Here is a 26903-nt window from a genome sequence, read left to right on the forward strand (position 1 = left end):
TTGAGCACTAGCTGTGTGCCAGATCACACTCAGGGGCCTAGAATATGGAGGGAATAAGATGTGTCTTTCCTCTACCCCACCGGAAGCTCTGAAACAAAACTATAAGCAAATCAGTGATTCCGGGGGGGGGGGGGGGGGGGGGGCGGGCGCAGGAAGACCTTGGTCTCCTTGGCCACCACTGGGACCACTCTTGGCCTGGAAACCTTGGGAAGCAGATGAGGATGAGCAGGGGCGCAGAGTGGGGGTTTGCTCTCCTGGAGGATGACCAGACCCAGAAACCACCTCCAGCCATCCTGCACCTCTGCTCCCTCCCAGGCCAAGTCGGAGCCTCCTTCCCTCGGTCCCTTTGGCAAAAGCAACAGAGGGCAGGTTTCCCTGTCCTTCTGCACCAGCTTCAAAAGAGAAGCCATGGCAGGGACAGGTTTGCAGTTTCAGACCTCAAACCATTTCCCTGTAGCATCTGTACCCTCCCCCTGCTCCCCATTCTCCAGCCCCAGGGCCTCAGGGAACAGATTCCTTACATGCTTGTGGCCAGAGGCAGAACCAAGGAAGTGATCTGGAAGGAGGTCAGCACAGTCAAGAAAGAGTTAGAAAACATGCCTCCCGCAACCTGGGGTTAATGATTGGCCCGGCCAGGAGAGGGGAGGAAGGGGTCACGAACTCCAGCAGCTTGACTTCAGCCACCCACCTGGATCTAGCGTTTGAGATTGAAACCAGGCAACCAGTGGCCTGTCTTGCCCAGGCACCCTGGGACAGGTCTGGGTGAGAGTCCCAGCCCCTCTAGGCAATCTGGAGAGCAGGCCACGGGTTCTGCTAACATGTGCACGCTGGCTCTCTGCTTGCTCCCTCCACAGTTCAAACTCCCCAAAGAGTACAGCTGGCCTGAGAAGAAGCTGAAAGTCTCCATCCTGCCTGATGTGGTGTTTGATAGCCCACTGCACTAGCCTGGGCTGGGCCCTGCAGGGGCCAGGAGACCCGGCTGCTCCCGGTGACTTCGGTGTAAGCGAGTCCCACCAGTAAAAGGACAGACGTGAGGATGAGGAGCACCTGCAGGAGCACCTTCAGCCCGGCGGGATGCCAGGCATGGGCAGCTGACCTCGCCTCACCTGCGGTGCCAAGCCCACATGACCAGGCCCTGATCCCACTGGGTACCGAGTGGGCAAATGCAAACCTTCCTTTCCTGCTGCCGCCTCAAGTTCTGGTTTGAGAAGCGACTCTGGACCTTCAATGTGCCCCTCGGTCTCGGGCCGCCTCCTGAGCACCCAGCCGAGCGCCCAGCAGGAAGGAGGTGGGGTGGCCCTCAGGGTTCACTGCCCAGCTCAGCCTGGGAGCCTTGGTAGTCAAGCTCCTCTTGCCACCGAACAATTCCTCTGATTGTGTTTGGTTTTCTTCCTCTATTTTATTTTGTAGAAACCGATGGTATTGTATTGCTCTTCAGAGATGTCCAGAAGCTGTGTATATAATGTCTTTTAAACAGAACTTTATTGCCAGATGAACTTTCGCATTCTCTCAGACAAGGGCCTGGGGCTATCTCCCCCTGAGCCGCCACCAGAGAAGGTATGGTGTTCACCTGCCTGCCCAGGGCCCTAGCAGCCAGCTTCAGAGAGAGGCTTTTCTCCCCGGTGGGCCCGGTGGAGCCTGTGGCAGGGGAGAGCTGACACTCCCCCATGAAGCCCTGAGCCCACTTTGCTGGCCACGAAGGAGTGCTGCGGCTTCCCATTAGAGGACATCAGGACCTCAGATACTGGGTGGCCTCAGCCTCATCTTCCAGGCTTGCCTGGGAGCGGGTGAGGCCAGCGCCTCCCAGATCATCCCCACCTGCCACTCAGGGTCTGGGTCTCCAGCTCTTCGACCACTCCCGCCCCATTTCCTCAGCCCCTGGCCTCCCAGCCTCCAGGCTGCAGGACTCTGGCTTCTTAACCTCTCAACGTCTTTCACTTTGATTTTGCAAACACTGCATTCTACCGCTCTTCTGTCCTCCCTGCATCCGTCCATTTCTCATCCTTCACTCCCCATTCCTGTCCTGCCTCTGGGCCTCGGTCCCTTGCCCCAGTACTGCAGTTCTCATGGTCTTCCTCCCAGAAGCCAGTCTGTTTCTGGCCTGTGATTTTGGGGTCCCTCTTAGATGATCTCCCACTCTGTCCTGGAATCAGCAAGCCCCGTTCATGCCCTTTACCCCCAACTCCAAGGACTGCTATTTCAAGATCATCCTCCAGGCCTGTCCAAAGCAAAGCCATTTTGTCTGTCAGGGATCACATAGGACTGCTCTGTCCCACCAACACCACGTGCACACCAGGAGGCCATCGGGCCCAGCAGCCCCCTGATGGGAGAGCTGCCTCCGGGGGCCATGAAGACAGCGACCGTCTCTCCAGGGAGCAGCAGTTGGACTTCCAAGGGGCCTGGCCCCTTCTCTGCACACACTCTGAGGGCTACCTGGTTTATCCCATCAAACGCAGAGTGTCAAGGCAGACCAGCCTCTGGAGGATTGGGAGAGAGGGACTCCAGGCTTCCAGCAGCCAAGGTGCAACCTCTGGACCTGACACTGGCAGCAGCTGTGCCTTCTCAGAACTTTTCAAAAGGACGTTTCCCGGCCTCCGTCTGCCACAGCATCTCTGCCTTTGAAGCTCTTGTCTTCTGATGCCTTGTGGCCAAAGAGGTGCCATCGCCTTTCCTCCTCTCCTGCCACCTGACCTGCTCTCCACCAGTTCTCCTTCTGGAACCCTGCCTCCACCTGCCTGGTTTGGCGACGGGGAGGGGCTATTTTATAAGCTTTGTCATCAGTATGGGAGGCAGTAGGTGAGCTATGAGCCCGTGAAGCCTGTGGCCCCTGCCTGCCTCATGTTGGGAACCTCCCAGGTCATGCTGGGGCCAGGCCTCCATTTCCTTTTCCTACAGGGCAGTGACTCTGGGGCAGTGGCAGGGCACCCGCTGTCTCTGACCAGCCCTCCTTTCCCTGTGTGACCATGCCTTCCCAGGGGTACTCCATGAAGCTGCCTGGTGAGGGACAAGCAAAGCTGACCACGCACTGTGCTTAGCACAGCGCCTGGAACGTGGTGGCTGCTCACCAATATCCCTCCTTCCCCTCCCTGCAGCCCTTCTGAGCCCCGACCTCATAGTGAGTGGGGAGGTAAGAAGCTTCCCTCTTTCATCTGCCTCTTCCACTGGCCTCCCTGAGATTTGCCTGGCTCTACCCCACCCTCCCAGTCCCTGGTGCTAGGAAGGGGCGCCCCATGCTGTTTGCCTGCTACACAAGGCAGACTTCTGTGGCTCCTCAAGTCCAGTATGGGATGTGAGAGGACCACAGACCCAGCTGCCACTTGGAGGGGGTGGAGAGGCTCATGCAAGCTCTCGGATCTGGCCAGGGAACTGGCACTTCCCTGTCCTCTTCCTGTTCCAGAGGCCAGGCTCCCTCTCTGGGACTGGGAAGCCTTGGGGAGAGTCTAAAAGGGCTAGAATGTTTTAAAAATAAACACAGGGTCTTGGGCCTGGGTTTTGAGATTGAGTTGAGCAGGAAAAAAGCTGAAAGTTGGTGCCCCTATGGGGCAGACCAGTAGAAAATCCCTTGACTATTTTTTTATTGGATTGTGTTTCCTCTCTAGCTTCCAGGTCCTCCGTGCCAGGTGAGGTACCTGGGTCCCTATAATAAGTCAGGAGCCCTATAGAGAGAGCCCTCCTTTTGTATAAGTACCTGAATGCTGCAATAAGCAGACTTTTGTAAAATTTTCATTAGTTTCTAATGTCATTGGCGACTCGGTTCCTAGGGGCTGCAGCCAGCCAGGAACTTTTGTAAGAACGTGGCTGCCTCACTTAGATGTCGTTTCCTTCGTGCCCCTCTTCCTCTGTGTAATCTAAGTGCATTAAACAGGTTTGCAGAAGTGCCGGGTTTTGTGCTCCTTTCTGGCTGCCTGGAGTAGGGGTGCGGGAAGCCCAGGGCCCCGGCAGAGGGGGTGGATTGGACTCAGCCTTTTAGAAGCTGGGGTTACACACGCACTCCCCCCCCCCTTTGTCATCCCTCTCCCTCCCCCTCCTTCTCCCCCCCCCCCCTTGCCTTCCCTCTTAGGCACAAATCTCCAAAGCTCTAAGGGACCCCACAAGACTTGCAACCAGGGGTGCAGTGGGCAGGGCAGCTTGTCCCAGGCTAACCCCTGAATTTGCCTCCTAGGCTGTCTTTTCTCTGACTTCTCAGTGAGCCAAAGCAGTCCCGCCTAGGTCTGTCCTGTTGCGCTTCTGTCTTAAGTCCTTCCTCGTTTCACTGTCCCTGGCTTTAATAAACATACTCTCAACATGAAAAAGAAAAGAAGAAGCTGGAGTGGGGAAAGGTCCTAAAAACTGTTGCTGGGAGAATGTGTGTGGGGGTAGGGTGGCAAGGAACAGGATCATGCAGCTGGTGACTCTTCAGTCATGCAGAAATGACTCTGCTGGGACAGTCTCTCTCTTACTGGTTTTGAATTCCTCTCAGGTCAAGAGGGAAGGGGCATGGATGGGACACAGTCTGGGGAGATGAATGGGTGGGTAAAAACTTCATTCCTCTTCTCTCTTCCTCTCAACAAAACCCTTTCCCCTCCGTTCTCCTCACCTCCAGTTTGGAGTCCTTGCTCCCACTTCAGCTGGGCCAAGAGCAGCCACTCCCTCACTAGACTGCTAAATTCCACCTCCGAATCCAGAGCCTGGGGCAGGATGGAGGAGCAGCCTCAGAACCAGCACACTCACTGGGTGACACTGAGGCCCGCCCACCCTTCCTCTCAGCCTCTCTGGGCCTGGTATGCATGAGGAGGGGGTGGCTCTTCCTTCCCTGGATTGCCCAGCTCCTGTCTCTCCAGGGCACAGTGTGGGAAAACAGTTCAGTGCCCAGGGGAGAGAGAGCAACTGCCTGGGAACTTACAGACAGACAGGCGGTCTGTGCGGAGACAGCTCCCGGGCCCTGCAGCACGGCTCTGTCCTTATGCACTCGTTCTCTTGCTGCCAGGCCTAAGTAGCAGGGTCTTTCTCTTGGTGCTTGGGGTGAGATGCAGCTATAGCAATCAGGGTTCTACTGGGCCAGGTGACATAGGTCAAGAGGGCAGGGGGAAGGGTGTCAGCGCCTATGAAGGTACGGTTAGCTCCCTTCCCGGTTTTCTGTGAGAGCTAGCCGTATCTGGGAACCTTACCAGGAGGAGCTGTGGCTGGTCCCTGGAGCAGTGGAGCAGTTCCTGTCTGGGGCACTCGGCCCCTCTGGCAGTCAGAGCGAGGGACGTGGGAGGGTCTGGAGCCAGGCTAACCACCCCAGACGGCCCAGGCCACACCTTTCCCCCTCCTCCTTGGAGACCAGGGTGGGGTTCTTATCTAACCCTCCTCATCTGACTAACCAAGAGGATCCAGGGTCCGGGAGGTTCTTGCTCCAAAGATCCTGTGCTTAGGTGATTTCCAGAGACGGGACTAGGCTGGGGTTGTTTCTGGAAAGAGAAGGGCTCCTGGGGGTGGGGGGTAAGAAGCCCTGGCTGGGGGGCAAGGCTTCTTATCCCCCCACCCCCAGGGTCCAGGGGCTGGGGAGCCTGAGAGATTTGCCAAACTGGCCAGACAAGAAGGAGAACGCATGCTGAAGTGACTCAACCCAGCCCGTCAGGCACTGAGGCAAGCCGCAGCTGCAGAGGAAAAGCAGGTGGGAGGCCCGAGGGGAGTGATTTGCTGGGCAGCTGTGTCCCTAGGGGAAGGTCAGGGTGTCATCTGGGAGGGACGGCCAACTCCAGGCCCTCCTATGGGAGGCATGGGACTGGCCAGCCCCTCCTTCCTTAGAGCCTGAAAGCCTGTGGGGGAGAGCTGAGGGCAGTGCCAGATGGTGCTGGTTGTGTGGCACAGCTCTCTGAGTAACTTGAGGGGGTAACTTGAGGGGCAAGGCAGACTTTGAAGTTGTGGTGAGAGGAGTGGTCTTTTTTTTTTTTTTTTTAATATATTTTATTGATTTTGTACAGAGAGGAAGGGAGAGAGATAGAGAGCCAGAAACATCGACGAGAGAGAAACATCGACCAGCTGCCTCTTGCACACACCCCACTGGGGATGTGCCCGCAACCAATGTACATGCCCTTGACCGGAATCGAACCCGGGACCTTTCAGTCCGCAGACCGATGCTCTACCACTGAGCCAAACCAGCTTCAGCGAGAGGAGTGGTCTTATTGGGGCCAGAAAATGGAGGGAAACACCTCTGCTCCTTCGTTTTTCCAATTTCACCCATTGCCAGCCCATCTCCCATCTTAGCACTGAGAGCCCTGAAAGGAAGGAGAAGGGGCCCTGGGGGTCTCAGCCTTTATACTAAGACGGGGAAGCCTCTCCAATACCACTGGGGAAAGGGTAGGAACTAGAAAATATATCCACTCGCTTGTTCTTTCAACAAACCTGTAACAGGCACTCTCCTACATGCTGGGAGGCCGACACAGGCCTGCCTGGCCTTAAGGAGTTTGTAATGCAGTGAGGGAGAACAGACGAGAAACAATTACAAGGAAGAGCCATGAAAGAGGAAGGAGTAAGCTGCTTTTTGTCCTACCCCAGCATCACCAATTATTGTCAGTGTGACTAAGGCTAACGAACTTGTGCCTTCGTTTTTTTTTCATCTGCAAATGGATACTTGATTCATAGAGTTTTTGCAAGGATTATATGAGATTATGCACACAAGATGCCTGGCACATGGTAATTGCTCAGTTAGGGTTAACCCTTTATTAAAGGGATATGCTAGGGTATATACACACAGAAAAGGAGCTCAGCTCCATCTAAGGAGATTTTTTAAAAAAATTTTTTTTAAATATATATATTTTATTGATTTCTTTACAGAGAGGAAGGGAGAGAGATAGCTAGATGAGAGAACCATCGACCAGCTGCCTCTTGCACACCCCCTACTGGGGACAACCAACATACATGCCCCTGACCGGAATTGAACCTGGGACCTTTCAGTCCGCAGACAGATGCTCTACCACTGAGCCAAACCGGTTTCGGCCATCTAAGGAGATTTTATAAGGCATCCTGAACCCGGACATCGTGGCTCAGTATGAACCAGGAGGTAAGGGTTCAGGGCTCATCCCAGGTGTGTGGTATGCAGGAGGCAGCCAATTGATGATTCTCATCATTGATACCGTATTTCTCTTTTTCCCTCTCCTTTCTAAAATCAATTTTAAAATATTTTAAAATAACAAAAGGCTTCCTAAAAGAAATGACATTTAAGTCAAACCTGAAGGACGCTTAGTAGATGAACTGAGCAAAAGAGGGGCTTTACTTTCAAAAGCTCCCTGGCAGGCAGAACAAGGGCAAAAGCCCCAAAACTCTTCTTGGGAACTGGAGAGTCCAAATTGCTATATGGTTTTAGGCATCAAGCTTTCTACCTTTGAACCACCCCCTACCAGATTGTAGAGGACCTTGCAGCTAATTATAAAAGTTTGGTTTTTATTCTGGTTGAAGTGCGAAGCCACTGGAACATTTTGAGCATAAAATTGACATAATCTGACTTGTATTTTTTTAAAATGACTCTGGCTTCTCTGTTGAGATTGACTCCAGGAAGTAAGGGCAAAAACAGAGAAACTAGTTAGGACCTACTGAAATAATCCAGGCCACAGATTATAATAAAGTAATAGAGATATTAAGAAGTAGTCAAGATTTGCTGAAAGGTTGGCTATCAGATATTTGCCGAGAAGCAGAAGATTGAAGTTGGCAGAGGTTTAGGGGGAGCAGAAATTAGGATGGTTTTTGGATATGTTGAGTTTGGGATGTTTGTTGCACCTCCAAGCGAAGACGCTAAGTGAGTAACCAGTGTACAAGTAAATTATTGGAGATTTAAGAGTAGGATCTATAGGAACTGAAGACTGATTGAACGGATAAGAGAGACGAGAGGGAGATGTCAAGGTTGCTTCCCTAATCCTTAGTTTGGTAACTAAGTGGCTGACATGTCCACTGACTGAAATGGGGATCACAGTGGAAGGGGAACGGGAATGTGAAAAGGATGACATTTCCTTTTCAATACATTGAATTCAAGGTGCCTGTGGGACATCTGAGTGGAGAGCATAGTTGACTACATGGATCTGCAACTAGGAGGCTGATGATCTGGGCCGGAGATACTGCCTGGGGAGCCATCAGTGTATAAACAGTAATAAAGCCATAGGAATAAATGAGATGCCCAGGAAGCAGGTATAGATTAGCAAGAGAAGAAAATGGAGGGCAGGATTCTGAAGACCAACAGCATTTATGAGATGGAAATTAGAGAAGTCTGTGGTTAAAAAAAAAAAAAAAAAAAAAAAAGCCAGAAGAGTATGATGTCTTACAAGTCAAGGGAGCAGTCTAGAAAGGTGAGAAATGAGAGGGATCCTTTAGCTTTATTATCTAAATAAATAACAATGGAGGTCATCGTTGAGGAGGCCCCAAAAGGACCCTCTGGCTCCAACCTAGACCTTGTGTTACTGCTTTTTAAAATTATCTTTATTGATTTGAGAAACATCGACTTGGTGTTCCACCTATACATTCACCCACTGGTTGATTCCTGCATAAGCTGGGGATCCAGGCTACAGCCCTGGTGTGTAAGGACAATGCTCCAGCAAGGCGAGGCCTTGTTATTTCTTTGCACCACCTTTAGAATATGTAATTAAGGACGAGGACTTGAAACCCATTTTCTCCTTTTTTGTTCATTGAGGCATGCATGCATTCAGTCATTTTTCATCTGTTCAGCTTGTGAGGGGATGCCAAGTGCTAAAGACACAGACTCTCCTCGAAGGGACCACATTAGCCCTCACATCAGGAATAAGGAGAAAGATTGTGCAGCAGGAAGGCCCTCTGGTTTTATGGAAGGATCAGCACCCGCGGGTCATACTGAACTGGATTTGAATTTGTTCTACCATTTAAAATGTAATAGCTGATGACTCTGAAATCCATAGTAGTCTCTAGCACAAACCTCCCCCTTGAGTCTGTGTGTACCATTGCTTCCTCAACATTTCCACTGGGATACCTGAGTCAACTTAGACAGCTACTAAAAATCTCCCCACCCAAACCTGCCTACTTCTCTTCCATTCATTCTCAGTAAATGGCACCACCATTCAGCCTCCTATGGAGGCCCAAATCCTAGGAATAATTTTAAACATTTTGGGGGTAGTATACACACACATATATAAACATATATATCACATAAACTACATAATGTTTTTAAAGTTCAGAAGGATATATACTATGTATAGTGATAAGCACATCTTGATCCCATTCCTACTCTATTAGTATTATGTATTGATTCCCCTCCATCCCATATCTAAGCCTTATCTAGTCCTATCGTATTAGCACTACTTCCAAAATATATCCCAAATCTGACAGCTTCTCACAACCAGCTTCAAGTTCAAACTCCTTACCATGATCTACAAGGAAGGCCCTGTGTGTTCTGGCCCCTACCTGTCTTCTCCCTCACCACACAGCTTCCATTCTGCCCTAGTACATGTCTAATCTATTGCTTTTGCATTTGATTTTCCTCTGACTAAAGCACTCAGAATGTCACTTGTTTGACTCCTAGACATGCAGATTTTGGTTCAAATGCCACTTTTTTAGAGAACAGTGTGTGAGCCCCTTTCACAGAAATTATCCTACATATTTAATTTAAAAAAATTTTTTTTGTACATGTTCTCTGAGGAATCCCTGGATCCTAGAAAAAATGCCTGGCACATAAAGGCTTTTGTTAAGTATTTGTTGACTGATGGACCTATGGCAGATTACTTCCGTTTTTTAAGCCTCTGTTTCTTTTTAAAATATTTTTTTTTATTGATTTTTTACAGAGAGGAAGGGAGAGGGATAGAGAGTTAGAAACATCGATGAGAGGGAAATATCAATCAGCTGCCTCCTGCAGACCTCCTACTAGGGATGTGCCCACAAGGTACATGCACTTGACAGGAATCGAACCTGGGACCTTTCAGTCCGCAGACCGACGCTCTACCCACTGAGTCAAACCGGTTAGGGTAAGCCTCCGTTTCTTTATTAATATTAACTGTTGATATTAATATTCAATCTTGTTTAGTAGTTTTAAGTGTCAGAAGTGGGGGGTTTAAAGTGATGAGGACGTAGGAAAATTGTCCCACAGTGAACCTTTGCAGTCACCTGCTCATGATGGAATGCAAAGGTTCACTGTGGGACAATGAGCAGCCCTCCTTTCCCTCTCAGGTAAGAAGAGCGACGGGTGAAGAAGCCCCCGGAGAGGCGGTCACCATCGCCCTTTTAAGAAGCGCGGAACGCTCCTCCCACCCGATGTTTAATGAACCTAAGTTAGTGCGAGTCACGTGAGGAGCTCCGGCTGGCCCGGCCTTAAAGGGGCGGGGCCTCCGCCGAGGGCCCTATAGCTGGAGCGTCCTCCGACTCCAGACGGGGAAAAGGGGCGGGGCCGGGCGCCTCCGCCGCCGCAGCAGCACTTCCGGACAGAACGCCCCGGCCCCGCCCCACGCTCGCCCGTCCATTTAGTTCCCCTGCGCCGGGCGGGCCGGACCGGCGGGCGCTGATTAAAGGCGCCGCGGTTCCGCGCCCGCTTTCTCCTCGCCTCCCCTCCCCGTCTCTCCGCCCCTTCCCGAGGAGCGGGGCCGGCGGTGAGGTAGAAACACCGCCCTCCGCCTCTCTGCGCCCCGGCCCCGGCCCCGGAGTCCGGCTCCCCGCAGCCCCCTGCCCGCTCGCGTCCCCGCCCGGCGGCTGGGGGAGCCCATTGTACCCGCACCCCCCGGCCCGCACACTCCCCGGCCGGGCCGCCGTGGGAAGATCCGGGACCCCAGGGCGCCCCTCCAGCCGGTCCCGCGAGCGAGGGCCCCTCCTCCGCCCGCCCTCCTCGCCGCTGCGCGGCCGCAGCCCGGGCGCCCTTCCCTCCCGGCGGAGGCCGAGGCCAGCTGGCGGGCGGCAGGGCGCACCCCTTCCCGAGCCCCAGCGGCGAGGCCCCCGCCGCCGCGCCCCCTTCCCAGGGGAAGGAGAGCCGCAGCCCGAGCGAGCCGAGGCAGGAAAAGGCTGCCGCGGACCGCCCGGCCCGCAGATCATTTTTTATTATTGAGATTATTATTAAAAAAGAGGGGGGGCGGGGAGCCCGGCGTGCGGGGGAGGGGGCAAGAGACAGCTCTATTTTTATTAAACAGATTATTCCCAAAATAATACGCGCAAGATGGCTGAAGGTGGCTGTGATGAGCGCTGGGGTTTTACATCCTCCCCCCCCCCCTTTTTTTTTTTTTTTTCTGATCTGAGGATAAAGCTCTGAGGCAGCGACAGCGGTAGCCGAGACCCTGCCGGAGCGCCCTCCCCTCCGCGGAGTAGCTGCGGGCGGACAGACGGACCCGCCGACCGAGCGCCTGGCGCGGGCCCGCCCCGGACGCGTCGCCAGGGCAGCAGCCGGGGGGGGGGGGGGGGGGGGGGGCGCTCGCCTTTCTGCCGACTTCTTCCAATTCTCATCTTTTTTTATTTTCTGGAAAGGACCGGGGTGGGTGGAGCAGAGGTGGAGAGGAATCGGGACTTGGCATTTTCTCCCCTCTCTCCTAATTTGAGAGAGGCCGCCAGCTCTCCCCTTTAAGAGAGAGGAGAGAGAGAGAGGAGGGAGAGAGAGAGGAGAGAGGACTGCAGGACCCTCGAGTGCGCGCCCGGCCCCCGGCCCCGCTCAGCCCGCCGCGGCCGCAGGAGCCCAAGATGGCTGGGCGCTGAGGGAGGCCCGGCCGCGCCGCCGCCGGAGCCGGCCAGGCCGGAGCGGAGGCCGAGAAGAAAAGAAAGTGTTGGGGGGAAGGGGGGCGGGGTGAGGCCGGGGCGGCGGAGGGGGAGGGCGGCCGGGGGAGGGGAGCGGGAGCCGGCCTCGGCTCATTAGCAGTTGGGAGGAATTCCTTTCTAGTTGGATCCCTCCTGGTCCCCCGGCAGCGCCGCCCGCCCGCCCCGCGCGGCCGGAGAGCGGGTCTCCCCGCGGCGGGGGCGCCGGCGCCGGGCCCGGGGAGCGCACCCGCGGCGACGGGGAGGTCAGGCCGGAGCGCCGCCGGGCTCCCCGCCCTCCCTCCCTCTCTGGTTGGCGTTCTTTTTTTTTTTTTTTTTTTTTTTTCCACTTCTCTCCCTCCCCCTTCCGTTTCTATTTGTGAAGGGAGGGAGGAGGAAGGCAGAGGCGGGCTGGTGTCTCTGGCCGGGGACTGGAATTTCATCTGAATGACTGCCCCGCCGCGCACGCAGCGCCCCGGAGCCGGCCCGCCCGCGCCCCGCAGCCCGCGCCCGCGGACGGACGGCCAGCCGCGGGGCGCCCGGAGCCCGCGGGCCCGGATCTAGCCGTCCGCGCCGCCGCAGCACTTGCTTCCCCGGCCCTCGGACCCTGGACCGGGCGCAGGGGAGCCGGGAGGGAGCCACCATCGCCGCCGCCGGAGGAAGTGTGCGGTTCCCGGGCTCCGTCCGCCGCGGGGCGCGCCCCGATGCCAGCCGCGGGGCCCGGCGCAGGCCGCGGGCCGGGGCTGCCCTAGCCGCGCAGCCCGGGAGGCGGCCTCTTGTATGGAATTTGGACTCCGGCGCCCCCCCTCAGGGCCGGTGCCCCGGCCGCGGCCCTGGCGCCGCCCGCCGCCTCCCGCTAGGCGCCCGGGAGCCGTGAGGACCTAGCTCCCCCCGGGGCCCGGCGCGCGGAAGGCGCCGGCGACTGAGCGACTGTCCGGGCCTCCCGGGGCCGCAGCTCCGGGCTCGGCGGGCCTACAGCGGCACCGGCCGGACCCCCAGGGTTGGGGAGCTGGGAAGGTCTTGCCCGGGCCGCCCGCCCGCCCGCAGCCGCCATGGCGGAGAATTGGAAGAATTGCTTCGAGGAGGAGCTCATCTGTCCCATCTGCCTGCACGTCTTCGTGGAGCCGGTGCAGCTGCCCTGCAAGCACAACTTCTGCCGGGGCTGCATCGGCGAGGCGTGGGCCAAGGACAGCGGCCTGGTGCGCTGCCCCGAGTGCAACCAGGCCTACAACCAGAAGCCGGGCCTGGAGAAGAACCTGAAGCTCACCAACATCGTGGAGAAGTTCAACGCCCTGCACGTGGAGAAGCCGCCCGCGGCGCTGCACTGCGTGTTCTGCCGCCGCGGCCCCCCGCTGCCCGCGCAGAAGGTCTGCCTGCGCTGCGAGGCGCCCTGCTGCCAGTCCCACGTGCAGACGCACCTGCAGCAGCCCTCCACCGCCCGCGGGCACCTCCTGGTGGAGGCGGACGACGTGCGGGCCTGGAGCTGCCCGCAGCACAACGCCTACCGCCTCTACCACTGCGAGGCCGAGCAGGTGGCCGTGTGCCAGTACTGCTGCTACTACAGCGGGGCGCATCAGGGACACTCGGTGTGCGACGTGGAGATCCGGAGGAATGAGATCCGGGCAAGTATCCTGCACACACACACACACACACACACACTCCCTACCGCCTGGGACCACCCACCTAGGAGGCAGGCTGACTCTTGTGACCTCCGGCCGGAGGCTCCCTTCTCGGAGCCTCTAACGCTCAGAAAGTTTGGGGGCAGGCTTCTGGGAAGAAGGATCCTCCATGGCTACCCAGGGCCTTTCTGCACCTGTGCTCTCGTGAGTCATTTGTGGAACTCAAGTGTGGGGCTGTTAGAGCCGAGTTCGGGTGTTGCTTTTCCGTTCCCCGCACAGCCCCCTCCCCCAGCCTTGTTTCTGTAGGCCCTGCAGGAAGTCACCAAGGCAGTGACCCAGGTTCTGCATCTCCAGCTGCTGTTTATGTAATGAGTGTCCTGGTGCCGCTGCTGTGGCTGACATGATCCATGATGTTGGCATACCAATGAGGAAGTAAACAAAAGCAGCCATGTTAGTTTCAAGCCCTACTGGAAACGCATTGGGGGGTGGAGGGGAGCTTCCGGAGGGAGGGCAGAACTCCCCTGTCTGTGAGGACAAGGCCCAGACAGCCAGCAGTGTCCGGAGTGTCCCAACTGTTTGGATTATCCTGGATGGCCCGCTCCATGTGTGGGAACCGCAGCCCTCTGTGTGCCTGAGTGTGTGTGTGTGTGTGTGTGTGTCTCGAACGCTCCTGCATGAACAAACCTTAAAGTATGTGCCTTCATCACCCTGAGCCCTTTGCTCCCAGCCCAGCCCTGTATCACAGCCCTCCCACATTTGGGGAGGGGAAGTGGAAGACGGAAAAAGAATCCTGTGGGTTTAAGGTTGAGCCGCCTTACAATCTGGTTTCAGGCAGCTGGCTCCCCTGGGCTGCCGGCTGAGTGATTACGGAACCACATCCCCTCCCATTGTATACACCCTGCAGCAGCCGCCAATGTCAAAACCGCCTTCCCCCTCCGGCCTGCGGGCCAGGCTTTGGAGCTGGACTGAGGCAATACTTCCGTCCCCTCCGGTGGAGGGGGCCCCTCCTCCGTCCCTCCCTGGTCCCCCGGCTTTCAGAGTTGAGTCATCCCCCAGGAAGGGGCTTGGTCTGAGCCTGGATGTGCCGTTTCGGAAGCCCAAGCTTGGGGCCCGGGGGTGAGGTTGGGCTCTGGGAGGACTGGGAGTGTTTCTGGGTGGGGGCCCCTGGAGGCTAGTTGAGGCCGGTGGGGAGTTTGGGTATGAGGAAGCAGGATCTGGGGGACGGCTGTCGACGGGGCTGTTTCCTTTGGAGGGACAGTCAGAATGAGTCAGTGTTTAGCCATTAAAAAACATACACAGACAACTAACAAAAGGCAAGAGGGCCGCCGCAAGCTGAGGGCAGGGACAACAAATAAAATTTGCTGTATAATTAGTTTCCAATCCGATGGGCGAGCTCTGGGTTTTTGTGCCAGTACAGGGCCTCTGGTTTCTCAAAGGAAGTGTGGGGGGTGGAGAGAGGAGCCATTTCCACTCCCTCCCGCTGGGGTTAGAAGAGGCAGGAGCCTAGGGGAGGCACATGAGCCCCAGGGCCAGCGGAGTCCAGGCTTTCCTCCGTATTGGGGAGCTGCTGCTGCTAAAAAGACGGGAAGGCCCGGGAGAGGAGCTGGGGAAGGGCAGAGGCAGGAGAAAGGGGCTGTCCAGTTCTCAGTCCTGGGCTTGGCAGGGCAAAGTGAGAGGAGGGGGGAAATCTGAAATGTGGCTAAAAAACAGGAGGGGGGCAGCAACCAGGGTGATGAATGTATGTGTGCCCCCACCCAAGGTTTTGCTCTCAGCTGTGTCTGTTCCAGTGGTGTCTGTCATTTGGGTGGGGGAGAAAACATGATTGTACCTAATTCGGCAGTAAGAAGGTACCTCTAGATGTGTGTGTTGGCAAGTGTCTTTGCCCTCAAAGGCACCTGTCTCCTGGTTGTGTAGTTGGGGTGTGGGAGGGATGGCACATGCATGCAGAGGGCATCCTGGGGTTCCCACCGGCAGGTCCCTGATCCCCAGCTCATAAGAGGAACTGGATGGGAGCAGGCCCCGAACTTTGTCAGCAGCTGGGTGCATGTGTGCGTGCGTGCCTCTGTGTGTGTGTGTGTGTGTGTGTGTGTGTGTGTGTGTGTGTGAGTTCCTGTCCCTAGCGTGAGCAGGGACTCAGAAGTGGTGGGTTTCATCAGGGCCAGATGTGCAATTCTGTTTGCTCAGCATCTGTGCCCCCCATCCTGAGTCTCATCCCCCCTCTCCGTCCTCCCCTCCAGGCCCTCAGGATTCTCTCTGGTGCCCAGGGCCCTGGAGTTGGAAAGCCTTCAATAGCCCAACACCACTCAGTATGAGTTGGATTTAGTGAATGTGGAGGAAGGGGGGGGAGTACCATCCAGGGGGAGGGAGTGAGCGTTGGAGAACTGAATGGAAGAACCCATTTCATTCTCCATCCTCTCTGGGAAACGGGGGAGGAGCCTTTTCTCTTGGGAATCAGTCCTAAAGGTACTCCTCTGGTACCATGGATGAGGGCAACAGAATTCTCCCGGATATAGAAACAGGAGCATGGGGACCCAGCACATGCCTTAAAATGTAGCTCTGCTTCTTGTGCTTCTTCTTCTGTCCTCCCGGGAGAGGGGAGAGGGTGGCTACTGGAATGCCCTATCGCCTAGAAACAGAAAATCCTGATCAACTTCTCCCTGGCGGCCCCTACGTGCTTATTCAAAAGCACGCACGTGTGCATGGAGCAGGGGCCCAGTGGGAAGGCAAGCAGGGCCTCCGTTCAGGGGTGGGCCCTCGCAGGGGGTCTCGGAGTTAGGCCTGGGACGTCCACAGCCCCATTCTACACTCGGGAAGCCAGGGTGAGGCCACATTGCCCTGAGGCCTGGATGCCCACTGCATGGGCCTCAGAGACCACTCTCTGGGACATACAAGATCCTAAATACGTCCTAAGGGCCCAAGATTAGGACATTTAGGTGGGTTCCGGTCTGGTAGCCTTGGTGTGTTCAAATCCTCTTCTGTCCCCTAAAATTAGGGCTTCTTCTGAGCATCATGGTACTGGTATGAGCTGTGAGTGCCTCTAATTCATGACCGACCTCCCTCAACATGGAAAGATGACTCAAGATAAGCCCTAGTTATCTTGTGTGAGGGGCTATGCAAGGTGTGTGTGTGTGTGGGTGTGTGGGTGTTTTCAGGTCATAGTTATGCCTGTGTCATTCCTAGGATCCCAGCTCAAGGCTGGAAATGTTCCTTGCGTTCTTGGAGGTTTAGAGTTGAGGCGATCCCACTGCTTGGGCCAGGTTGGAGTGGCTCTCACATTGCCCCTGGCTGGAGGGGTTGCATGGGACCCTGGGTGTCCACTCCATGTGTCCGTGCCAGGCAGGCTGTGGGAGTGAGAGTGTCCTGGTCTAGCCCACTCGGACAGTGCGGAGCCCACTGCTGCCTCCTCCCCCCACACACACACTCCCGGGCAGAGTGGAAGCTGGGGTGGGGAGGCTGTGTGTGTTCAGGGCACCAGGGCCATAAGCGCCCCTTCCGTGACCATCCTGAGGTTTACACAGAAGGGGGCCTGGCTTGGCCTTGCTCCCTGGGCCCCAGACAGCGGCCCACCCCCACCTCCTCTCCAGGATACTGCTGACACAGCCGGGCGCCTGTCACGCACATCCTATTGATTCCTCTCCTCCTGCACTCTAGCTGTGCATCCATGTCAGTCTGCAGGTGTGTGTGGCCAGCATGCCTGGCTGTGTCTCTCACATGTGACCAGTTTTTTGTATCTCACGTGTGTCTCTCTGAGAAGGTCTGATGTGAGTGAGTGACTTATTTCTGTAGTTGTCTATGTATGTGTGATGTGGGGTAAGATTGTGTGATTATGTGTGTGTGTGAACAAGCATGCCGCACACCTACGAGGTGAAGTTGAGTGTGTGTGCATGGCTGCTAGCGTGACGGCCTGCTCGGGCTGTGGTTGGTGGTTGTGAGTCTTGTGCGACTTTTCTCACCTGGTGGGGTGGGAATTGGGGAGGGAAGGGGGAGATGGGATTCACCGAGGGGTGAGCTTATTGCTCGTGGCAGCATCAGGGCTATAGCATCCGGGTGGATCCTGCGATGCTGTATTGGGGGCAGTCGGGTGGGCATGGGAAGAAGGCGAGCCTGGTTGGGGCCCCTACCCTGGATTAAGCAGGCAGCCTCATCCCTGGCTCTGGAAAGGCCGCCCTTCCCGGCTGGCCTGGCATTCAAACCCACACAAAGGGGGGCTTTCTCTCTCGCCTCTTTGTTCTGCTGCCCCAGAGCACTGCTCTCTGCATGGCAAAAGCTAATTTGCCTCTGCAGCTGGGAAACCCTCTCTGGGGTCTGCGGGGCCTGCCTCCCAGGTGCTGCCTTTCTTCCTGCCCTGGCTTCTGCCCTGCCACCTCCTCCCTCGGGGGCTGCGGGTGCCCCGCCTGGAGACTCACAGGGCAGCCCACGGCAGGATCTGAGGCACGAAAGGGCTTCTATGGCAGGCCGACGCTGCTCTGAGCCTGGGGCCCAGGAGCGAGGAGGCTACCGTCTTCCTGGGATGAGGTCTTTGGTGGGAGAGTGGGGAGGAGTCAGGACAGGGGAGCTCTGGAGCGGGGGGTGCAGCCAGAGCTGGAGCCAGCATGAGAGTCCTCCGGGCAGGGGTCTGAGTGGCTTAGCTCCCTCTTTCTGCCCCCACCCTCCCACCACAGGGGCTGTTGGGCCCAGCCCTGGCTTTGTCTGAAAACCTCAGGCCTGCTTCTGGCCCAGCCCCTGGGGCCCTGTTCCCTCCTGACCTTGCCTCTCTTCAAGGTTGACTTGCGGGTTTTATTATTATTTATTAACTTTTATACAGCCTCCAGTCCCCATGGCCTCACCCGTCTGCCCAGTCCAGTCTGACACCAAAAATGCCAGTTGGGCCCGGCCAGTCCGGCTCCACAGGGACACCAGGCTTCCCCAGGGCAGGAAAGGGGCTTGTGGTTGCCCCCTCTCCAGGCTGGGAGGGCATCAGAGGGAACAGCTCAAGGCGCAGAGTCTAGACCCCTAGGTGACAGGTGTGAGAAGCAGGAGGTGCTGGGGCCTGGGGGGCATGGGAAGTGCTGGGAAGCCTTCTTGATGCTTTTGCCCTCGCAGATTCAGAGCTGACCATGGAAGGCCTTAGGCCTTCAGGGACAGAGACCGGAGTGAGCTGGACATCTGGACCGGGACCTGTGGGGCGGGGCGGGGCTCATAGTGTCCCTCCTGCTGGAGGTGGCCTGGTCCCTCAGTGCTTCCAGTCTAGACCATGGTTCCCCACTTTGCTCCTCTCCACTCCCCTCCTGCACACTTGAGGTGTGCCACCGTCCAGGTGACTCACTGTGGGCTGGGCGACGTTTATAAAGTGCCCTCCACCCGGCAAGGAGAGCCCTTGCTCTGAATCCGGGTGGGATGACCTCAGCTGTGGCTCTTTCCCAGGTGAGCAATGGGGCCTCCAGTCTCAGCCATTCCCTGGAGGCTGAGACGGAAAGAGGCTGCTGGTAGCGGAGAGGGGTCCAGGCCTTGCTTCCTCTGTTCCCCATCCTCCAGCTTCTCAGCAACCTGATTTAGGCGTTTGGGGTAACGGAGATGAGAGGTAATGAAGGGGGCTGAGAGGTAATGAAGGGGGCAGCACATCTCCCCAATTTCCCAGGGCCTGAGGCGGCAGCAGTCCCCCACCCCTGCCTTCCCCTAGGTGTTATCTGTGGCAGGATTAAGAGCACCTGGCCCCAAGGAGGGCATTCCCTGCAAAGGTAAGCTGGCAAAGACAGGAGCCCAAGAGCGTCTGAGCTGGGGCAGGGGAAATGGAAAACCCAGCCACCTCCTAGGGAGGGTGGCACTGCCTTTACCAGGGCTGTGGGCAGGCGGGAACCAGGACCTGGGACTGGTGAAGCTGGGAGAAGATGCTACAGGTCCCAGGGTAGAGGTGCTGCCAGGAAAGGCTCTGAGAAACGCCTATAAGAAGAGAGAAAGGGCCAAGCCCCCAGACTGGACAGGAGGTGCCTCCCATGGCTCTGCCTGAGGGGTCGCCCACAAACTCCCAGAAAGGGTTTCCAGGGGGCAAGGGAGGGGCTTCCCACTGGTCTGGAGGGTGGAGCAGAGCAGCTCCATTCCTGTCCTCTGAGGGAAACAGCTGGGAACTCACCTGGGCCGCCCTTTCCCACCCTCATTGGGACTCAGCCCCAGGTGCTCTCCTGTCAGATGAGGGTGAGTTTGAGCAGGGAGTCCTTGGTGATGGGGGCCGTGGGGCACGGGACCTGGGCTTTCAGGTGTCCAGGGCATTGGGAAGGCAAGAGTGAGGGATGCATGGGGGAGGGGGCTGTCTTCCTGAGTGTGGGTGCAGGAAAAATCTGAGGGGAGGTAAAAAGGCATTGTGTTCCTAAGAAGGTGCCCTGGCCACCTTGCCTTTATGGCCGGCCTCCCTCCATTGTCTGGGGCCTTCAGGAAGCCCAGCCTTCACCCGGAAGGGGGTTGGACGCAAGTACCTGTGCACCTGGTACAGCACTCTGCATGAGGTATTCGCAGGGCCCAGAGGCAGTATGTGTGCGTGCGCGCGAGCAGTTGTATGCCTATATCTGGGCCATACACTGAGGCGCTGCCTGCCCCCTTCACACAACTGGGGGCTGTGTCACAGGTGGGGAGGATCCATGACTACTACCTGTCTCTTCCTGCCTCGCACCCAGCAGTGTTTCTGAACAGGTGCTGATCCCAGATTGGCCACAGATCCCTGTGCATGTTGGGCTGGTGGGGGAGCCGGCTGGAAGGGCAGATGCTGGGGGCAGGGCGAGGGCTCCTGAGGCTGGTTCTCAGCGGTCCTGTCCTGGGTCATTGGAAGGTTAAGTTTCTCAGGGAGACTGCCCCAGGCGTCCCCACTTAGCTAAGAGCCTCGCCCCCACCTCCTCCTGGTATTTTGTTTAGCAACCAACACAAAAGGGGGTCACTGAACTCCTGATTGGCCTAACGGGGTGGGGAGTGAGAAAGGGATTGGAGGCAGGTTGGGAGGCCACCTGGGTGTGGATGGGAGTGGGAGTCATGGCATCAAGCTTGAGGGTCACTCGGAGGCCCACACTGTGAGCAGGGCTCTGCAATTGGCTTTGCAGACCTTACTTTATGTGTAAAACCCATGGTTTGTTCAGAAACATTAAGCATCTATAGGTGCTGGGACCTGGCTCAGAAGGGAGGTGAAAAAAGATAGCAGCAAAGCCCTATTTTCGAGGGGCCTTGAGTTTTGTAGGGAGATCAAACCACAGTTTATGAAACAAATTACAGAATAATGTATCCTATAGATCTTTCTAGGGTGGTGTCTGTTTTGTCTCTCTAATATTCAGTACGTTTGCCAGCTATTGAGCACTTACACTGAAGCTGGTGCAACTGAAGAACTGATGTTTAATTTCACTTACTTTTAATTAAATTTAAATAGTCCAGTATGGTTAGTGGCCATCATACTGGACAGCAGAGCTATAGAGGCAGGCAGAATGTGACAGCCCCTTTGCATGGCCAGGACTGGGAGGGGCCTGCATACACTCTGAGCAGGGCCATGAGAAGTCTCCTAGAGGAGTGGGGTCTGGAAGGACAGACAAGGGGAGGGAAGAGGCCTGTGGACTGAGAAAACCATCAGCGGGGGGCAGGGAGTTCAGATGTGCACAGAGTGCTGGGGACAGGATACTCTCAGGTCTTAAGAGAGCCTTCATTGCCATGCCAAAATGTTTGGAAGGAGGGAGTCATCGAGGGTTCTGGAGCAAGAGCAAGGCCCTATTTGAAGAGGTATGTCTGGTGAGGGGGATGACAGGATGGATGGAGCAGCTGGGATGGGCAAGCGGGAGGAGAGGGGTTGTAGAGAGAGGATGTGAAGGGCTGAAATAGTAGCTTGGTCCAGCACCTTGCAGCAGACTGGCCTCAGGCCTTAGGAGAGTCAGTGTCTCCTTTCCACCTGGGTCCAACTGAGGGTCTGAAGCAGTTAGTGAGGACTTCAGAGGCCTGGCTCTCAGGGTCAAGAACAAGGGTGGGGGTCGCTGGCTTGATGCTCCCAAGTGTAAGGTTTGACCCTCTGCTTAGGGCACTGATCTCTAAACTAGGGCTCCCAGAGAGAGGCAGCACGCCTTGGATAAGAACAGACCTTACTGCCTGTCGGAGTAGCTCAGCTGGTTGAGTGTGATCCAGTGCACCAAAAGATTTGCTGTTTCGATTCCTGGTCAGGGCACATACCTGGGATATAGGTTTGATCCCCAGTCCCCCTTTCTCTCCTTCCCTCCTTCGTGCCCTCTCTCCCTTCTTCCCTTCTTCTCCTTTCTTCTCTCTAAGCATGTACTCGAGTGAGGATTTATTTATTTATTTATTTTTTTTTTTTAAATATATTTTATTGATTTTGTACAGAGAGGAAGGGAGAGAGATAGAGAGCCAGAAACATCGATGAGAGAGAGTCATCGATCGGCTGCCTCTTGCACACCCCCTACTGGGGATATGCCTGCAACCAAGGTACATGCCCTTGACCGGAATCGAACCCGGGACCCTTCAGTCCCCAAGCCGACGCTCTATCCATTGAGCCAAACCGGTTCCGGCTCGAGTGAGGATTTAAAAAATAGCCCTGGCTGGTGTGGCTCAGTTGGTCAGCCGGGCACTGGATTCCTGGTTCTGTTCCTGGGCACGGCACATGCTTGGGTGGTGGGCTGGATCCCCGGTGGGGAGCATACAGGAGGCAGCCCATCAGTGTTACTCTTTCACATCAGTGTTTCTCTCTCCCTTCCTCTCTCAAAACCAATAAACTATTCTTTTAAAAAAATAATTAAATCATAAGAACAGACCTTACTGCCAGGTCACCTAAGTTTGTGTCTCAGCTCTGCCATTTACTAACTGTATAGTTTGGATAAATTACTTAACCTCTGGTTTCCTCTTCCCTGAAATAAGGATAATAATAGTACTCATCTCATAGCATTACAGGAATGATAAGATTCATTGGGGGTGGGGGAGGGGTGCTTAGAACTGAGACCGGCCTGCCCCTGCCCTCAGAAAGCTCACGGTTAGATGTGTGTGAGAAGCCATTCCAGGCTTTGATCTCCTGGGAGCTCACCATCCTTGGTAAGGGGTGGGGCTGACGCCCCTGCCTCCTCTGTCCCTGCAGAAGATGCTGATGAAGCAGCAGGACCGCCTGGAGGAGCGTGAGCAGGACATTGAGGACCAGCTGTACAAACTCGAGTCAGACAAGCGCCTGGTGGAGGTAGCTAAGCCCACGTTCATGGTGTGGGGTGGGGGCTGCTTGTGTGCAGGGCCCTGGGCTAGTCCTTGTTTGGTCTAGGATCTGCTGTGTGGTCAGCTCTGTGCCAGAACCCTTTGGACAGCCATTCCGTGAACTGTTAGTTGCTGAGCCCTACAGGGGTAGCTGGCACAGAGCCCTGAGCTACCAGCAGGTCAAACTTTGCCCTGAGGAACCCTGGGCAGTCTCGGGGTTTGGGGTCCCAGACTCTCCCATCCAGGATGTAAGACAGGCAGACGCGGCAGCCAGTGGTCCCCAGGGCTCACCTGTCCCCTGCGCCCGCAGGAGAAGGTGAGCCAACTGAAGGAGGAAGTGCGGCTGCAGTATGAGAAGCTGCATCAGCTGCTGGACGAGGACCTGGGGCAGACGGTGGAGGTTCTGGACAAGGCCCAGGCCAAGTTCTGCAGCGAGAACGCGGCGCAGGCGCTGCACCTGGGGGAGCGCATGCAGGAGGCCAAGAAGCTGCTGGGCTCCCTGCAGCTGCTCTTCGACAAGACGGAGGACGTCAGTTTCATGAAGGTGGGCTGGGCCCTGGCCAGATGGTGGGACCCAGGGCATTCCTAAATCGGAGCCTGCAAAACATACTCATTTTTTTTGTTTTTAAAAAAGACATGTTTTTGTTTTTTTGTTTTTAATTGATTTTAGAGAGAGAGGAAGGGAGAGGGATAAAGAGATAGAAACACTGATTATTTGCCCCCTGCATACTCCCCACTGGGGATCAAGCCCGCAACCTGGGCATGTGCCCTGACCAGGAATCGAAAAAGCAAGTCTGCGATTCTTTATTCCCAACCAGTTCCCCCCCCCCAGTGTGCTCACAGGGCTGTGGAGCCACCCTGTTCCTTCCGGCTTTGTGACCTTGGCCAAGTCCTATCTGTTCCTTATGCCTCCGTTCCCTCACCTATCGAATGAGGTTGATAATACAGATCTACTCTCCTTTATCCTCAATTCCAAATTTTAGTAATCTCTGCATACTCAAAGAAAAAAATTCTGGCAACTCATATAACAGCAAAAATTGACCTGAAGTGATGTTGGCAATGTATGGTCTTTATTTATCTCACCTGGTACACATATTTAAACATTTTGCTACAGAAACATTGGTGTATTGAATTGTGCCTACTGGGGGGTGATATATACTATATGGTACAGGCACTATATTTCCCTTCTGAAATCCAAATAATTCCACATCTGGCCCCAAAGATTTCAAATAAAGAGGATTGATTTCTCCTGCAGACCTTCCTTCTAAGGTAGTTGTGTGGATAAAATGATGGATATATAAGAAACACTTGCAATATCGCCTGTCACATAGTAAGTGCTCAATAAATGTTGGCTCTTCTTCTAGAAAAGCAGACACCCCCACTCTCCCACCACCTCCCGGCCACACTAGCCAAGGGCTGTCCTGCCCGGGGAGAGGGAGGAAAGGGCAGATAGGGCAGTGCTGTCTTCCCCTCGGCCACGCTGCCTTTCCACTGACAGCCTTTTCTCTCTCCCTAGAACACCAAGTCTGTGAAAATCCTGATGGACAGGTGAGCAGGTGGTTGCTAGCTCTCAGGGGAACACGTCGTGGGAGGGTCAGGCCCACGGGGTGGGGGGAGGTAGGGCGGGCTCACCGGTGACACCTCCTCACAGCAGATGCCCCGTCCACTGCCCCCAGGACCCAGACCTGCACGGGCAACAGCCTCTCTCCCCCTAAGATCGGCCACCTGAACTCCAAGCTCTTCCTCAACGAGGTGGCCAAGAAGGAGAAGCAGCTGCGGAAGATGCTAGAAGGTGAGAGGGGCGTATGCCAGAGCCTTCCCTCCGAGGCAGCGTGGCCTCGTTAGGTGGCCCTTCCTGCATGTCCTGGCTTTGCCACTCCTGGCTCTGGGACTTTGGCCAGCCATAGTACCTCCCTGAGCCTCAGTTTCTCCAACTGTAAAATGGGAGTAATAGCATCTACCTGCTAACGGAGCAGTGAGCACCGACCCAGGGGAGGCTGACATGGAGGGCTTGGTCCTATGGATGAGAAAGGTCCCCGGGGGTGAGGAGGACGTGCACGTCATCGTGTTTTGTCCCAAACTCTCCGCAGGCCCCTTCAGCACGCCGGTGCCCTTCCTGCAGAGCGTCCCCCTGTACCCCTGCGGCGTGAGCAGCTCCGGGGCGGAGAAGCGCAAGCACTCGATGGCCTTCCCCGAGGCCAGCTTCCTAGAGACGTCGTCGTCGTCGGGCCCCGTGGGCAGCCAGTACGGGGCAGCGGGCACCGCCAGCGGCGAGGGCCAGTCGGGGCAGCCCCTGGGGCCCTGCAGCTCCACGCAGCACCTGGTGGCCCTGCCCGGAGGCGCCCAGCCGGTGCACTCGAGCCCCGTGTTCCCCCCGTCGCAGTACCCCAACGGCTCCGCCGCCCAGCAGCCCATGCTCCCCCAGTACGGCGGCCGCAAGATCCTCGTCTGTTCCGTGGACAACTGTTACTGTTCTTCCGTGGCCAACCACGGCGGCCACCAGCCCTACCCCCGCTCCGGCCACTTTCCCTGGACAGTGCCCTCGCAGGAATACTCACACCCGCTCCCACCTGCTCCCTCCGTCCCCCAGTCCCTCCCCGGCCTGGCCGTCAGAGACTGGCTCGACGCCTCCCAGCAGCCTGGCCACCAGGATTTCTACAGGGTGTACGGGCAGCCCTCCACCAAACACTACGTGACCAGCTAACGCCAGCGGGCGGCGGCGCTGGGGAGTCTTCCCCCCCAGCCCCCAGAGGCTCGGGAATTATGCATCCAGAGACCTGTCCTTCCTTCCTGTCCTCCCTCCCTCTTTCCCCTAAGTCTTGTCCTTTTGGATTTCGTTTTGTTTTGGGCTTTGTTTTTGATTTTTTTTTTTTTTTTTTTTTTTATGAATCTCTGGACGTGGAGTGACAGTGGGAGCTGGGCTGGGGCCGCAGGTGGCCCTGGAGTTGGGAAAGCGTCTACCTCAAGGCGCTGAGCTCTCTCTGTCTCCTGTGCTCTCCCACGCCTTCTCCCTCTCACCCCTGCAGCTGAAGGGGCCTCAGCTTTCCCTGAAGCCTTGGGGGGTGGGGCAGTCCTCCTCACCCAGCCCTGGAGGAAGGACCAGTGCCCACTGGTCTGCTTCCCTTGTTTTTCTTTTGGGCAGTTTGATCACTGACTGAGTAAGAAATGACCTGTAGATTGTGGGGCTTTTGTTTTTTAATTTTTTTTTTAAACCAAGAATGATTTCTCCTGCTTCTTTCTTCTCACCATCCTCCTAGATGGAGTTCAAAGGCCACTTCTCAAGCAGCTTTTGGCACCTTCAGCCTCAGAGTGGAATCTTACAGACAGGAACCCCATGTCCAGGAAAGAAAAAGAAGGAACTTTGCCAATAATAGTGACCACAGCAAAAGCAAATAATAATATTAATAATAATAAAGAGAAATAAAAGAAATAATTAAGTAAAAAAACCATAGCACAGCCCTTGTTGAGGTCAGCAGGGGAAGAGGGGCTGCCCTGAGTTGGGTCCTGGCCTGGATTTTGACACAGCAACTTCCTGTAGTGAGCACTTTGTATGAATCGTGGACTTCCTGTTCTCAAGGCGCAGGTATTCTGTAATCTGTCTAGAGCACACACCGAAATCCGAGTTCTAATAAACAATGGCGCAGTCCCATCCCTGCCTTGCCTCTTCCCCCAACTCCTTAGGCCGGGGGTCTCCAGGCACCGGGTGGGGAGGGGCCCACTAGGAATGGAAGCCCAGCCCGCCTTCCTTTGATTCTGGCTCCAGCTTGTTCCAGGCCTGTGAATGGCAACCTGTAAGGCTCTGATTGCATCTCGGCCTTGGGTTCATTTGGGGAATGTTGGCTAAGGGTCTCCCATGCCCAGTCCTCGGCTGTGTAGGCCCTGGCATCTTAGTTTCTGCTAACATGCTCTAAGCAAGGACAGACAAGGGAAGAAACCTTTCTATGAGTCTTGCAAAGTTTACCTCCTTCAGTCCAGTGTTTATTGAGCACATGCTAAGTGCTGCATGAGCAGAGCGAGACCCCCCCCCCCCCATTGGGAGGGTGGGGTCACTCGGCTCCAGGCTGGCCCCTGAGCATGGAAGAACGGGCAGGATGGATAGTCTGGCTCTGGGAGGCATGGAAGTGGGTAGCAGCAGGAGAAGCACATCTTCCCTCTGTCCCCTGAGGCAGAGCTGCTCCAGGTCTCCAGCATGTGTCGGGAGCTTGCTGAAGGGCTGAATCTTAGATCCCCACGTAGACTCAGTCTGAATTACTGGAATCTGCACTCCTAACTCCCCGGGAATTCTGACAGATCCTGGGGTTTCAGGGGTGCAGCCATGAGGGACTGTCCAGGCTCCTGCATGCCACAGGGGCCCCTGGGGTGGAAGGAGGGGGTGGGGTACACCAAAGGCCCTTCTTTCAGGGGAGCTGA

At 56.0% G+C, this 26903-nt stretch overlaps 2 protein-coding genes across 10 annotated transcripts in view; both read left to right on the forward strand.

The window, feature by feature from the left end:
• Window positions 1–3875, forward strand: part of SUFU (SUFU negative regulator of hedgehog signaling) — an 82268-nt gene extending 78393 nt beyond the window's left edge. For 3 of the 8 annotated variants that reach the window (XM_045582044.1, XM_036437908.2, XM_036437909.2), the window contains one exon: window positions 855–3875. Coding sequence is in view for 3 of the 8 variants with exons in the window: in XM_036437908.2 (XP_036293801.1) it covers window positions 855–944 (90 nt within the window). In the remaining 5 variants the exon portion in view is untranslated. The remainder of the gene's footprint in view (window positions 1–854) is intronic. The other 5 variants (XR_006741717.1, XR_004987982.2, XR_004987979.2 and 2 more) reach the window with 3 other exon arrangements.
• An 8145-nt stretch (window positions 3876–12020) lies between these two features.
• TRIM8 (tripartite motif containing 8) lies at window positions 12021–26142 on the forward strand. Of its 2 annotated transcripts, XM_036437866.2 has the most exons (6): window positions 12027–13307; window positions 22387–22482; window positions 22804–23037; window positions 24010–24041; window positions 24170–24285; window positions 24584–26142. In XM_036437866.2, the coding sequence occupies exons 1-6, from the start codon at window positions 12738–12740 to the stop codon at window positions 25195–25197; spliced, it is 1662 nt and encodes a 553-aa protein (XP_036293759.1). In that variant the 5' UTR covers window positions 12027–12737; the 3' UTR covers window positions 25198–26142. The 2 variants fall into 2 exon arrangements, with proteins under 2 accessions (XP_036293760.1, XP_036293759.1); XM_036437867.2 differs by lacking the exon at window positions 22387–22482 and having other exon boundaries at window positions 12021–13307.
• Window positions 26143–26903: the final 761 nt, after the last annotated feature.

Source organism: Pipistrellus kuhlii, unplaced genomic scaffold (assembly GCF_014108245.1).
Source record: "Pipistrellus kuhlii isolate mPipKuh1 unplaced genomic scaffold, mPipKuh1.p scaffold_m20_p_15, whole genome shotgun sequence".
Classification (NCBI taxonomy): Eukaryota; Metazoa; Chordata; class Mammalia; order Chiroptera; family Vespertilionidae; genus Pipistrellus; species Pipistrellus kuhlii.